At 32.4% G+C, this 16,522-nt stretch overlaps 1 protein-coding gene across 2 annotated transcripts in view; it reads right to left on the reverse strand.

The window, feature by feature from the left end:
* Positions 1-6,718: 6,718 nt before the first annotated feature.
* Positions 6,719-16,522, reverse strand: part of LOC111049130 — a 55,488-nt gene continuing 45,684 nt past the window's right edge. For both annotated transcript variants that reach the window (XM_022335138.2, XM_022335137.2), the window contains one exon: positions 6,719-8,162. In XM_022335138.2, coding sequence (XP_022190830.1) covers positions 8,086-8,162 — 77 coding nt within the window. In that variant the 3' untranslated portion in view covers positions 6,719-8,085. The remainder of the gene's footprint in view (positions 8,163-16,522) is intronic.

The raw sequence follows: 16,522 nt of genomic DNA on the forward strand, positions 1-16,522 counted from the left end.
TAGTATTGTGAGTAACAAACTTTTGTGATTTACAAACTTGGATAATATTAATTTTACTTACTATTTTCGTATTTCTTTTTCTTGTAATTTTATCTATAACTAAGAGCCATGAATTCCAACAATGATAAAGCAACCAATCCCCAAACTGTACCTACCCTTAAGAAAGAATTCTTGGACATGATCCCTGATTATTCAGGAGAGCCTACTATGCTAAATCGTTTTATTTCAATTTGTGACAAACTTGTAGCGAAATTTTACGTAACTGCCAATCCAGATGATTTCCAAAACGAATACTTGTATTCTACTATTCTTGCCCGTATTAAAAGCCCTGCTCTTGACATTGTTACTAGTTCTAACACTTATGCATGGCCTGACGTAAGAAAAGTTTTGATCAATAGTTACATGGACAAGAGAGATTGCTTTACTCTCAATCTTGAAATGGCTGAACTAAAACAAGAATCAGGTGAATCACCCTTTTCATTCTATGAACGAATCCAAAAACTTCTGAATTTACAGATCTCGTATTTCCGAAACAAACAACCTACAATATCAGAAGTCATGTGTCAGTATGTAAATGGATTAGCACTTAGAGTATTGCTAAGAGGATTAAGAGAGCCTCTCGGGTCTCTCATGAGAACCAAAAATCCCAGTTCGTTGGACAGTGCTCTAAACATGCTATCCAACGACTTCCAGTTCAAATTTGGTTTCTTTCAAGACCACTCTAATTTGAAAAAGCCTAACACTCAAATCCAACACAAAAGTAATCCCAGCTATCAAATGCAAAACTATCCTCAGAGACAACAGTTCTATCACACTCAAAATCAGAAAGGTCAATTCTTTCAAAACAAAAATCAACACTTCCAAAATCAACACATGAACAGACCTCAACAACATTTTCAAAACAATCAACCCAAACCACAGTATTTCAACACAAATCAGCCAAGAGCTCAAAATCCAAACTACAACCAACCAAGACCCCAAAATTCGTATCAACCAACGCCAATGAGCATTTCCTCAATCAACAATCGTCCCCAAAAAAGACCAAGACTGTTTCAAATGACAGGTCGACCAATTGACGAAATGCAAAATGATGAGTTTGATAATAATTTCGGAGAAAACGCTCAGAAAGAATTATCAGACGAATTCAAACAGCTCTCCGTTGAAAACGAAAATGAAACGTATTTCCAGCCAGCCGAACAAACCGAATCAGAGTGTTTTTTAGAGGATACGAGCCTCGAAAGAAATTTTCAATTATGAACTTACAAGATGACAAAAATGAACTTCCCTACTTCATTGATCCTAAAACAAGATTTAGAGTTCTAATCGACACAGGAAGCACTAGGTCATTCGTGAAGAACTTCATAGGTATGGAATGTTACAAAGAAAACTTGATAGAAGACCCTTTTGAAGTAGCAACAGCGCATGGTATTTCACAAGAGAAATACAGTACAAAGATTTCTTTATTAGGAAAATCGAAACACACGTTCTATCTTTTTGATTTTCATAAAAACTTTGACCTTCTTCTCGGACTTGACAATATGAAAAAACTTAAAATAAATTTGGATTTCATTAATGACAGTATTGATTTCAATGGAATGAAACTACCTATTTATTATTTTAACGCTGAAGAAAATGATTCAAAAGTGAAGTCAACGAACCCTACCAAAAATCAAATGACACAAATAAAATCATTTCTGATAAAAGCTAGAACTCAATCCATTATAGAAATTCCAATTGAAAATATGAATGAAGGTGAAGCTATAGTATCATACAAAAACTTTTCCGGACTTGAAATTCCTCAGTGTCTAGTGAAAGTGAAAGAAAACAAAGCCTATTGTTCTATTTTGAACCCCACTACGTCAGACAAGAAATTTACCATTCACAAACCAATGTCAGTCGAATCGCTTGAAAACTATAATTGTATTATTCCAAGTGAGTTACGTAATCATAATGCATGTAATAATTTGAATCTACTCCATCACAAAACTAACAAAATCGATCTATCAAAAATTAGAACCAATCATATGAATGCCGAAGAAGAGCAAGCTATTTTACAGGTGATTAAAGATTACTCAGATATATTTCACATTGATGGAAATCCTTTGACTTTCACGAATGAAATAAAGCATATCATAAGAACCACCGACGAAATCCCGGTCTATACAAGAAGTTATCGCTACCCTGAAATCTATAGAACTGAAGTAAATCGACAGATTGATGAAATGTTGGAACAAAAAATAATTCAACCCTCCAATTCACCTTGGAATTCACCAATATGGGTCATTCCAAAGAAACAAGATGCTTCTGGTAAAAAGAAATTTCGACTTGTAATTGACTATCGCGGTTTGAATTCTAAGACTGTAGACGATAAATTCCCACTTCCTAATATTACGGATATTCTAGACAAATTAGGAAGAGCACAGTACTTCACTACCCTAGACTTATTCTCTGGCTTCCATCAGATAGAAATGGATCCTAGCAGTATTGAAAAAACTGCATTCTCTACAGACACGGGTCATTACGAATTTTTACGAATGCCCTTCGGTCTCAAAAATGGTCCACCCACTTTCCAAAAAGCTATGAATAGCATACTAAGAGGACTCCAAAATGAATTGTGTTTAGTATATTTAGATGACATTATTATTTATTCAACTAGTTTAGAAGAACACATTGATCGACTAAGACAAGTATTTGAAAGGTTAAGACAATCCAACTTCAAAGTACAACTTGATAAAACAGAATTTTTGCGTAAAGAAGTTAGTTTTCTCGGACACTTAGTGACACCAAACGGAGTTAAACCAAATCCTGACAAAGTCGAAGCGATAAAAAGATATCCTATCCCTAAAACAACGAAAGAGATAAAAGGATTTCTTGGACTTCTAGGATACTATCGAAAATTCATTAACAACTTTGCTCATTTAACAAAACCTCTAACTAAATGTTTGAAAAGAAATGCTAAAATAGATATACAGGACCCAGAGTACATTAAGTGTTTTGAAAATTGTAAGAATATCCTTACTAACGAACCAATCCTTCAGTATCCTGATTTTGAAAAACAATTCAACCTTACAACAGATGCTAGCAATATAGCTATTGGGGCAGTTCTCAGTCAGAACAAAGACGGTGCTGATTTGCCTTGTGCATATGCAAGTAGAACCCTCAACGAAACTGAAATGAACTATTCAACTATTGAAAAAGAACTTTTAGCGATAGTTTGGGCTACCAAGTACTTCCGCCCCTATCTCTATGGTAGAAAATTCAAAATATTCACTGACCACAAGCCCCTACAATGGTTATTTTCTATGAAAGAACCGAATTCAAAATTATTAAGATGGAGACTGAAATTAGAAGAATTTGATTATGACATATGTTACAAAAAAGGAACAGCAAATCAAAACGCAGATGCCCTTTCCCGAATTCAGTTGAATAATAATAACACACACAACCAAAACTCACCCAGATTATTCAGTGATATTGATGCGATTATAAATGAAGCCATTGAAAATGTAGTGAATATCATACCTAACGAGGATGCACAATCTATGATAGCTAACGTGGATGATAACGAAACGTTATTTCAAAGATTAGAAAATGAAACCGGTACAGATGATAATGGAACCCCATTTAGAGGATTTGAAAACGAAACCCCTTTTCGAGGATTCGAAAATGATGAACCAGATTTCATAGGTCCTGCTGAAGATGAGTTCATAGAAAATAATTCTCATACGCAACATTCTAATTACGAAAGTAACACATCAGTAGAAATACCAGTTTCAGATGACCCAGTTAACTATGCTAAAAACCAAGTCATATTGAAGCTTGTGAGCAATAACCCAAAGAAAGTCACTATTCATAAAATATTTGATAGTAAAACAAGAATGATAGTAGAGATATCTGAGAATAATTTCGATAAAAATGTGATTGACTTCGTGAAAGAATATTTAGTGCCTAATGTTAGATATAGCTTGTATTTTGAAAATGAATTCTATGAAAGATTTGCTTCAGTGATTGCCAAAAATTTTAAATTTTCAAAACTCATACTTGTACGATGTAAAGTTAAAGTACTTGATGTAACACATGAAGATGACAGAATAGAAACTATTGATAATTATCATATTGGAAAAACGAATCACAGAGGTATACAAGAAACGTACGATAAGATAAGAAGAAAATACTATTGGCCCAACATGAAAAATTATATTCAAAATTTTATTAACAAATGTGAGATATGTCTCAAAACAAAGTACGAACGAAATCCACTTAATTTAGAAATGAACTTGACACCGACAGCTACAAGGCCGCTTCAAATCATTCACATGGACAGTATAACATTTGAGAAAAAGAAATTTCTCACGATCATTGATAGTTTTTCAAGATACGCACAATGCTATCCAATAACAAGTTGTAACAGTGTTGAGGTAGCAGACAAATTGCTTAGTTTCTTTTCCCACCATGGTATCCCTCAAACTATAGTTGCCGACAATGGATGTGAATTCAATAATGGCTTAGTAAAGGAATTGACAGAATTGCACAAAATCAAAATGCACTGGATAAGTACTCAACATCCGCCTTCAAATGGCTTAGCCGAACGTTTTCATTCTACGATAATTGAGCACATCAGAATATTCAATAATCGCGACGAGTTCAAAACAGAAACAATTGAAAGTAAAGTAAAGTACGCCGTAATTGCTTATAACAATAGCATTCACTCGGTTACAAAACTGACACCTTTGGAAGTTTTATACGGACACATAGAATCTAATCCTATTCTCGAAATTGACATTCAGAACAGATTTATTAACGAATATGTTAATAATCACAAAGAAAAAACTAAACGACTATTTGACCATATACAGGAAATAAACCAAAGTAGAAAAGAACATGTCATCAACGAAAGGAACAAAGATCGAGAAGAACTACCAGAAATCCCAAAAGAAGTTTATGTGAGGAATGTACAAAAACAAAGTAAAACAAAAATAAATTCAACAAAGAAACTCTCCTATCAGTGAATCGAGAACTTAAAACTGCCAAAATAAATCCCCGACATCATAACACTAGAGAGAAAATTCATTTATCCAAGATAAAAAGACCTAGAAAGTTTAAGAAACTGAACAAAGATCAAACTAATGAGAGAACTGAACAAGTAACAACCGATCCTAATTCAAATCCTGTTCTTCCAGGTTCCTCCTCTGCCTAATGAGTATGGCGAATCATTCTTCTAAAGCTGAAGAATTCAGGAATATAAGTAGTAATCTAGGAATAATTGCAGCAGATTTAGGCTCTGCAAAGTTAGAGATTTCAAAACACACTTTCATCCACTATTATGAACTAGAAAGTATTTTTGATCATGTTGATAATTTGAATATGTATTATGATAAGGTATCTGAGAATATTAGAAATAAGATTCCAATAATGGAAAATGTAGAATATATAACTGATAATGGTAGTAAAGCAAGAGATATAGTAAACTATTTGAAATTTATTAATCATACTAGGAATGTAATAGAAGATAAGTTAGATATCATAAGTGTGACTAATGATAAGAGATCTAAAAGAGGACTAGTGAATGGCATAGGAGCCGCAATAAAATTTATTACTGGAAATTTGGACTCGTATGATGGTGAAAGATACGATTATTTACTTGAACATTTGAAAACTAATCAAAACAGTTTGATTGATCAAATATCAGCCCAATATTCATTGAGTTCAGAACTTATTGCTGAATTTAATCAGACGTTGAACATTGTTAATTATAATTTTAATGAGTTGGAGAATAATTTAAATTTGTAAATGATAAGCTTAGCGACTATGTAGAACTAGAAAAATTTAGAGATTTGCTGAACCAGTTGAATATTTTATATAACATTGTATTAAGTTTGATCCAAGACATTGAAAACTCTTTAACATTTTGCAAATTGAAAGTTTTACATCCTAGCATTATTTCAACTAAAGAATTGTTTTATCAGATAACCAAGATTGCTGGTTACTATCAGAATAAATTACCATTGAAACCTGAATTGAAAAATATGTGGGAATTCGAAAATTTGATAAATGTAAACTGTAAACTAACGTCTAAAGAAATCATTTACTTCTTGAACTTACCAATCGTAGATGAATCAAATTATAACTTATACAAGTTGTTTTCTGTACCTAGTATGTTTCAAAATGGATATGTAACTATTATTCCTAAGGTCAGATACTTACTGAAGTCAAACGATAATTATAATAAGAAAGAAATATCAATTGAAGGTCTAACTAGTGAATGCACTAGAAAAACAAGTTCAAATTTTATTTGTTCTGTAGATTGCTGTTAACAAGTACACCCCCATAAGGGAAGAAAGTATTTTCACTACAAACATAAGTTTTTGGACAATTATTTTGTATGTAATCTTTATTCTAATGTCAATTGTTCTATTGTATTGTTATCTAAGTAGAAAAGTTTCACCCAATGTAAACATTGTTAACAACCCTACCCCCGAAGTTCTTTTTAGGGATGGAGGAGTTATATAGCTAATTACTTATATAGTCAGCACTCCTCATTCCATTATTGTTGATGTAGCATAGTTGTAGTGGAAGGTAACATTGTATTTAGTAGTCAGTTCCAAGCTAGCGGACATAGCGAACGGAGCTCTATCGCGAGATATAAAATTATTGTAATATGTGGTTAACAAATAAATTCATTTTTTAAAAAGACTATTTGATTAATTGCAATCTTAACTTTTATAAAATAGAATTATACAACCTTTTTTGAAATTAATAGAATTATAGATTAAAAATACAAATTAGTCTACTAGTTCAAACAACACTACTTTCAGTGTTAAACATCATCTTCAGGTTTTAAAAACTATTATACAATTTTTCATATTATGACAACTTGGAAAAGTATTAAAAAATCATGATTTCTTCGATTGATGATTCACAGATAGTTACAATAGCATGTTTATAAATAAAAGATTGCATAGTAACTCTTCAAACGTTTTAGTGAAATCTATATCATGTAACATAGTATCACATTCATCTACTATTAAATGTTCTATTTATTACATACAATTATTCTTAATACGGTACATATAAATACATAAATGCTCATAAAATAAGTAAATAATTTTTTCATAGTCTGAGTAGGCAACATAGATATAAATTATTTCACGAATGTCAAAGATTATTATAATAAAATGATTGTAATTAATTCTCCATATCCTGGCAATTTGGATGATCAATTCCCTATTAAAGTAGAAAAATTATTGATATTGACTATTTCATGAATGCAAATGATTAAGGAAATTTAATATTAAGAAAATATTGTGATTGATATCCCTATATCATGGCAATGTAGATGATAAAATTCCTAATTACAGAACATATATTGTAGATTCAAGTTAAAAGTTAGATAGTATTGTAATCAAAGATAAGTTGATAACGGTTATTATAGATAAGAATTCTTTTCCCCACACACGGACCACTATGTGGGTAAATATTTATTCCCTAAAAATATGGATTGAATTGTTTGTAAATGTTTTATTAATGTATTTTTCTTGATGGAAATAAATTGAATTGGATTGAAAAAGTTGAGACAATAAGGAAAGTTTGTGGAATGACTCTTATAGGTAACAAATATATGGTAACTCAAAGGCATCACAGCAAAGCAGGATATCTTTATCTTCTCACAAACATTGGAAAAGATAATTTTTCGAACATCAATATAATTTAATTTCCAATTATTGCACTGCTAGGCAGAGCCTCATCAATAAAAACGATAAATTATATTAAATCTTCTACACTCTTATTTATTGTAGGTACCTTCATTTCACTTAATTAATTATTGTATTTCCCAATCATTCATAGTTGAGAATGATTTATTGTATGTATCAATGTATAAATTGAGAAGAATAAATTAAGAAGAATGAATTAAGAAATAAATTCGTTGAACAGACATGATTCTTAAATTTTAAAAAATGTATTAAATCAGACACTTTTAAAAACTGTGCGGTATTCGTTTCTACAATATGTGAACAGAACTGGCATCAAGTTTGTCTCATGTTGGTCTTGCAAGGATGTTCACCAGTTGTATGGGTGACCGGCCAATCACATCTGGGAGTATGTGGCTAGCAACACAGCAAATGTCAATGTGATCAATATCGATGCACTCTCTATGGAAGAACCTGAAAAATAAAACATAAAAAATAAAGATGTAATAAACGAATCAAAATCAATTTAAATTAATAAAAACAATAAAGCGACTTGTAGTATCCTTTATTAAACACCTTGAAATAAATTGATTACACTAGGATTAGAGTGGAACAGAACATTTATTCAAATACAAGAATAAATGAATTCATTGGACAGACATGATTCTCATTCATTCGAATTATATCAACCCAAATTAATTTAAATTCAGACTATAGTGAGGTCCAAGTTATAATGACAGAGGAGGAGGATAGGAGAACAGCATTGCTGATCCTCTGTCTTGTCAATGCCTTCTATAGACGGTAGCTGATACAGGTTTATTGATGTAATATTAACTGTTCATTCACGTCTAAAATAGGTAATCAATTTTATTTTATCAAGCAAGAAATATTATATTTTTCAAAGATTTTATAATGAATTTTCATAATCAAGTTGAAATATTTTGGTAATTAATTATATTTCTACATTCTTAAAAAAGAATCTGGCAACAGAGCAAAGCGAGAAAGAGATAACGCTATCCGCTTTGTTGAATGATAGACAAGGATAGCAATACCATTAATACCATTGCTAATCGAACACTGCCATTATAACATATGTTGTGAATAAAATTTCAAATTTCAGTTTCAGTTTCATCATGGACCTTACTATAGGAATAGAGTTGCCGTGGAATTTCTTCATATTAAGGTGAAATGAAAGGGGTGTTATCTGTTCTAAATAATATTTAACTTTACTATAATTTATTTTTTTTAATTAGGTTCTAAGACCGCTTTGGTTAGAGTCCAACTGAAAACACCACTGTGCTGAGTCTATTGATACTATAGTAAGGTCCACGTTATAATGACAGTATTTGATCAACATTGGAGTCTATCAACTATCCTTGTCTATCATTCGACAAAGCAAATAGCACTATCCTTTTCTAGCTCTATAAAACGTTGCCAGACCGTTATTTAACAATGTAGAAATATAATTAATACCTATTATGCTATCTTTTCTCTATTCTTTATTGATTCATATTATTTATTATTATATATTATTCATTATTTTACAAAAGCGACTTTCTAGAAGTATTTTAAGCCTAGGTGATGATGATGGGATGAATGATAATACAATGAAGGTACAGTTATGAATGAATAAAAATTATAGGTTATGCTATCCACTTTAATTGATTTGAGTAAGTAAATAAATGAATAAGTAAATCATCAAAATGATAGGGAGAGAAGAAATAAGGTAAAATGACTTGAAAATGGCATTAGTAGCCGAAAGATGTCTAGCAAAATAGTTTGAAAGGGTACTGAAATTTATATTTTTATTTATATTGAAAATAGCCCTAAAGAAAAAAGACAAAAAATAAGGTCACCTTGTGCTATTCCTCTCCCAAATTTAGATAAGGTAACATATAGTCTTGTAGTTGTTCACTTTACAAAATTTTCACTCCTCAATTATTTTCACAAAGTACACCGTGATTCAAAAAGAATACCATGGCACAACTTTGAAAATCTGTATTTAATCAATAGAAACTTAGCTTGTAAATCAAAATGAAGAGTATTAAAATAATACTCTTCAATGTTTGATTCCATTACGAACTGCTTGTTGAATAATCACTTTGAACAATTAATCACGACATAACAGTCAGGTATTTATATAAATAAAAGCTATTAGCTTCTACTTACATTAGTGTCCTAAAGCGCTACACTAATGTAAGTAGAAGCTAATAGCTTTTATTTATATAAATACCTGACTGCTATGTCTTAATTAATTGTTCAAAGTGATTATTAAAATAAGTTTTTCCCCACTAGAAATAAGTTCACAAATGTTCAATTTGACCCCCTCCAGACACTCGAGTGATATCAATATGATACTCGAACTCGTTGCACACCCTCAGTAGCATATCGGGCGTAACAGTTTGTATAGCTGCTGTTATTTCTTGTTTGAGCTCCTCAATGTTAGCTGGTAGAGGAGGTCGATACACCTTATCTTTAACGTACCCCCATTGAAACATAGCCGATAGGGCTTCTTGGAGGCCAGTGATGAAGTGCTATGTCTCGAGCTGCTTGGTGGCCTATACATTGCCTCGGATAGTTTTCATTCGAATAGGCACGGACAGATGAGTGCCAATGGGGTGGTGCTCAATCCTGCTGGAATACCGTGATTCAATTAGAAGCTGATACCGTGATTCAACCAGCTAACATTGAGGAGCTCAAACAAGAAATAACAGCAGCTATACAAACTGTTACGCCCGATATGCTACTGAGGGTGTTAAACGAGTTCGAGTATCGTATTGATATCACTCGAGTATCTGGAGGGGGTCACATTGAACATTTGTGAACTTGTTTTCTAGTGGGGAAAAACTTATTTTAATACTCTTCATTTTGATTTTCAACCCAAGTTTCTATTATGTTTCTTTGATTGAATACAGATTTTCAAAGTTGTGGTATTCTTTTTGAATCACGGTTTAGATTTTCTTCGGTATTAACTTACATTCAGATAAGAGAAGTATTATTGAAGAGTTATGGGACACTCTACACGGTATAAACCAATACCTAATTGGTTTATATTGTATCAAGTATTCACAGTGGACAATACACCGCAAATTTTCAAAGTCGTCTCGATAATTTTTCAACGCATATCAAATGGCAGATGTATAAATTGAAGAGTTATGGGACACTACATGGTGTAAACCAATTGTATCAAGTATTCATAGTGTACAATACACCACAAATTTTCAAAGTCGTCTCGCTAATTTCTCAATACATATCAAATGGCAGGTGTATAAATTGAAGAGTTTTGGGACACTCTACACGGTATAAACCAATTGTTTAACAGTGCACTATACACCGCAAATTTTCAAAGTCGTCTCGACAATTTTTCAACGCATATCAAATGGCAGGTGTATAAATTGAAGAGTTTTGGGACACTCTACACGGTATAAACCAATTGTTTAACAGTGCACTATACACCGCGAATTTTCAAAGTCCACTCGCAAATTTTTCAACGCATATCAAATGGCAGGTGTATAAATATTCCACAATCTCAACACGCGATCTCCTCAGCACTCAAGAGATGGTTCATCTGAGATTCACTTTCATACTGGCAGTATACCTCACGCAAAACATTAATCCTTCCCCCTACAACCAACACTGACAACTCAAATCACACAATGCTGCCAACATGAGAGAACAATCCGCAAGTCTGCCACAATTGCAACACCAAAATCAACGTGGGATCCACTTTAAACTTGGAGCATTATTGGTTAAATGGGAAACGTAAGTGTTGTATATGAGTATTTCTGACAGTTTTAAGTGAACAGACTGTGCTGTTATTCTTACTACTAGTCTACACTGTTTTGTAGTGGAATTATCTCAAAACCACTCGCTACCTTTGTCCAATTTAATTCTTGACAGAACGACTAACCTTTCACGCAATACCCTCTGCTAAGATTCACCTAAAAAAGTCACCATTCCACATGTTCTACATTAATGCTACCCATTGCCAACATTACAAACCAAAGCCCAATTTTGATCACGTGACCCTCTCTTCCTTTCTGTATCCATTTTTGATCAAATCACAACATGTTACCCGTGGTCTATTATCTTCGAAACTATTATCTAGTGGAAAAATAATGTTTTATCGCAGAAAATGTTTCCATGTATCTCGGGTTTCTTGCAAAAAATATATACAACAATTTAGTAAATTGTTGAAGGGAATATTTTATTTCAAAATAACAGTCCTGGGGAGAGAAAGAATGTGTAGGGAACCTTGAAATGCAAGATATTAATCTTGTTGAGCAAATAACGTTGAAAAACAATGGAGTGGAGTAAACTATGAAAGTATAATACAGACACAGTATGAAAAGTTCAATTACATATATTATTTATTCAGTATGACGAATAATAAAATTTATCCACTGAGAAAAATCTGTACATTGCATGGATAGGGTGAGTCTTATATTGATACTTTATATGAAAATATAAATTTCATTCATTGAGTTGAATCCATATATTCGAGAAACTTTTTTTTTAGATTGATTCTTTATTGATTTATACAATAAGTACATCATTAAAATGATAGGGAGAGAAAAAATGCTAAAAACCTTGAAGAAAGCCTTGTGCTATTCCTCTCCCAAATTTAGATAAGATCCGAAGTAGGTTAAGTCTTGTAGTTGTTCAATTCACAAAATTTTCAGTCCTTAATTATTTTCACAAAGTAGATTTTTAAATTTAGATGCTTCAAAACCAAACATAGACATATTTCACATTATTGTTACTGAAATAGGAAATATTCAGATATTGAAGAAATAATTTTTCAGGATCAAAAAACAAACTTAATATTCTAAATGCAATGTGAAATTTACAATCGGATAATTGTTTGAGCTATCCTCTATAAATTAGAAATTAAGTGCTATATAGCACATCCTCTGGTTGATAATGATTCTAGAATTTTGATATACTTTAGATTACATGCTATATATTTTATATATTAACTCTAGAATAATGTAGAGTCTTAACCAATTTTCGGACTATGTGTAACCTTATCTAAATTTGGGAGAGGAATAGCACAAGGTTGCCTCATTTTTTTCTCTTCCTATCATTTTTGATGATGTATTTGTTGTATGAATCAATAAAGAATAAAGAATCAATCAATGTAGGCTATTCTAGATTCTATGCTAGTACCTATATATTATTCGATTTGATCAACTCGAAACTTATTTTATTTTATCTTAGATTTGTTATTACTGATCGTTACAATATGCTTGTAGTTGTTTACTTTACAAAATTGTCAGCCCTTAATTATTTTCACCAAGTGGATTTTTAAATTTAGATGCTTCAAAACCAAACATAGGCTATATATAAGACTTTACAGTTGTGTTTCCATAATGAAAACATAAATTTAAATTAAACTTGAATTTTAAAAAACTTTTGAAGTGAAAATGCACTTACTTTATGTATAGTGACGATCGTTTCGACCTGTTGTTGGTCATCATCAGACTGTGGGAATTCACTCAGATGACAAGGCTATGTGTGGTAAGGGATGAAGGTGGTGGAATAGGTTGTGGTGGGGGTTGGGTTGGTGGATATTTAGTGCGGCGGTATTTTTGAACTTTGGACTATTTTGTCAAAGAGTGTGTGGGAAGAGAAATTTATTTGATCATTTAGGAGACTGTTGGGAAACTGTTTTGTGTGGTTGTAGATTTCGTATTGTTCTAATACATTGAGTTTTCTGCTTTTTTGAGAGATATGGAGGATTTCAAGATTGGTGGCGATGTCTGTGTATGTGTGGTTTGTGGATATAATATGGTCAGCAAAGTTTGAGTGGCTATGTGGTTTATTAATGGCTCTGATGTGCTCTTTGTATCTTGTCTGAAAGTCACGTCCAGTCTGTCCGATATACAGTTTACTACAATCATTACATTTTAATTTGTAGATGCCTGGTTGCTCAAATCTCTGTTTGTTTGTTTGATAATTTTGAAAATGTTTCCTCAGTGAATTTGTTGTTTTAAAGGCAATTCTGTATTTGAGTTTTTCATTGCCCAACAAAATGGATACTCATCCACTCTAGTTGACAACCTACTCCACAAAATAAGAACAAAATCATCAACCAAAAATAATATGGAAAATGACCAAAAATTTATCACACTCACATACTACAACAAAAAATCACAGAAAGTAGCATCATCTTTTAAAAAACTCAAATACAGAATTGCCTTTAAAACAACAAATTCACTGAGGAAACATTTTCAAAATTATCAAACAAACAAACAGAGATTTGAGCAACCAGGCATCTACAAATTAAAATGTAATGATTGTAGTAAACTGTATATCGGACAGACTGGACGTGACTTTCAGACAAGATACAAAGAGCACATCAGAGCCATTAATAAACCACATAGCCACTCAAACTTTGCTGACCATATTATATCCACAAACCACACATACACAGACATCGCCACCAATCTTGAAATCCTCCATATCTCTCAAAAAAGCAGAAAACTCAATGTATTAGAACAATACGAAATCTACAACCACACAAAACAGTTTCCCAACAGTCTCCTAAATGATCAAATAAATTTCTCTTCCCACACACTCTTTGACAAAATAGTCCAAAGTTCAAAAATACCGCCGCACTAAATATCCACCAACCCAACCCCCACCACAACCTATTCCACCACCTTCATCCCTTACCACACATAGCCTTGTCATCTGAGTGAATTCCCACAGTCTGATGATGACCAACAACAGGTCGAAACGATCGTCACTATACATAAAGTAAGTGCATTTTCACTTCAAAAGTTTTTTAAAATTCAAGTTTAATTTTAATAGTGAAAAAGTATGGATATACAACAGAGTAATCACGCCGAGAGGAGAAAATGGATCCATTCATACAGGAACACTCATATCAAGGTTATGAAAACATCCCTTTCCATATCATTCAACCAGTTTTGTTTACACAATAACATTATTCCCAACTATGCAAAAATCAGTATAAAAAATCAAAACTCCCCTGCTCAAAAAACTAAAAAACAAGCTCAGAAACTGTACATTAAAAACAGCATTCAACATTTGTACAAACAGAAAGATAACCTCAACCAGAAAGCATACCATCTTCATTTAAAACTGAGCTCAGAACTACACCATTTAGAATTTAATGAAATATTATCTCACAATCAAGAAATTATAGATTCTATGAAAAAGAAGTTGAAAGCCAAATACAACCTTAAACTAACTCAACTTATGAATACCCAGAACCCAACTGTAACATCCACACATAATTTTCACAAAAGAACAATCAACAACACTGAAATAGAATTCACAGAAACAGAAATGAAATTACTAGACAAAGGATTGAAACACAACATCAAAACAAACAATCCTAATTCAAAATCCCAATTATTCAATACCATAATAGACACAGAGACTGCAATACAAAACACTACCCTACCTGACCAAGAATACTTGAGACAGGACATAACAAGAAACAGAAACAATTTCAAGCCCTCAGAAAAAAACAACCCAGAACACATGATATTGAAAAGCATAAAAAACAAGCAGAAACAACACAACCTAGTCATCACTAATGCTGACAAAGGCAACATCACAGTTATAATGCATAAAACAGACATAGACCAGAAAGTAGACAAATTCATCAATGACAATAACATAGTCAAACTCTCAACTGACCCAACTCACACATATCAACAAAAATAAAAGATGCCATCAACCAAACCAAGCACATAATCCCAAACAACCAGAAAAAGTTTCTCAAACAAATCAACCCACAAGCACCCAGACTCAACGCCCTCCCAAAAATACACAAACAAGATGTACCAATAAGACCACTGATCAATCACACAACAGCACCTGCCCACAAACTAGCCAAACTACTAGATACCACCATAAGAGACAACATAACTTTTCATAATCATACTGCAGTGAAAAACAACATTGATCTCACCACAAAACTTCAGAAAATCCAAATACCACAAAACTCCACAATAGCTTCACTGGACATTTCAAATTTATACACCAATGTACCAATCCCCGAAACTGTAAAATTCCTTAAAACAATGCTAGAACAGAATAATACACCACCTGAACATATCAATGAAATTGTAAATCTCACTAACCTAGTCACCTCACAGAATTACTTCTGTTACAATAACCAATATTATTTCCAGCCAAACGGTCTCCCCATGGGGAGCCCCATTTCTTGCATTTTAGCTGAGATCTTCATCCACAACATTGAACAAAAACACATTCTCAATCAGTTTGACAGAATCATCAGCTGGTTTAGATATGTTGATGATATTTTTATTCTATACAAAGGAAACACCAGACAAACTGAAATATTTCATTCCAAACTGAACAAAATACACCCAAACTTGCACTTCACCATAGAACTGGAAAACAATAATACAATCAATTTCTTGGACATCACCATATTTAAACAAAACCATACTTTCAAAACATTTAAAATATACAGGAAACCTACCACAACTGACACAGTAATTCACAATACCTCCAACCACCCAACCCAACATAAACATGCAGCTTTCCACCATATGATCAACAGACTATTGAATATCCCCATGACACAATTTGATTACAACCAAGAGCTCAACACGATCAAATTCATTGCCCAACAAAATGGATACTCATCCACTCTAGTTGACAACCTACTCCACAAAATAAGAACAAAATCATCAACCAAAAATAATATGGAAAATGACCAAAAATTTATCACACTCACATACTACAACAAAAAATCACAGAAAGTAGCATCATCTTTTAAAAAACTCAAATACAGAATTGCCTTTAAAACAACAAATTCACTGAGGAAA

This window comes from Nilaparvata lugens, chromosome 4, assembly GCF_014356525.2.
Source record: "Nilaparvata lugens isolate BPH chromosome 4, ASM1435652v1, whole genome shotgun sequence".
Taxonomy (NCBI): Eukaryota; Metazoa; Arthropoda; class Insecta; order Hemiptera; family Delphacidae; genus Nilaparvata; species Nilaparvata lugens.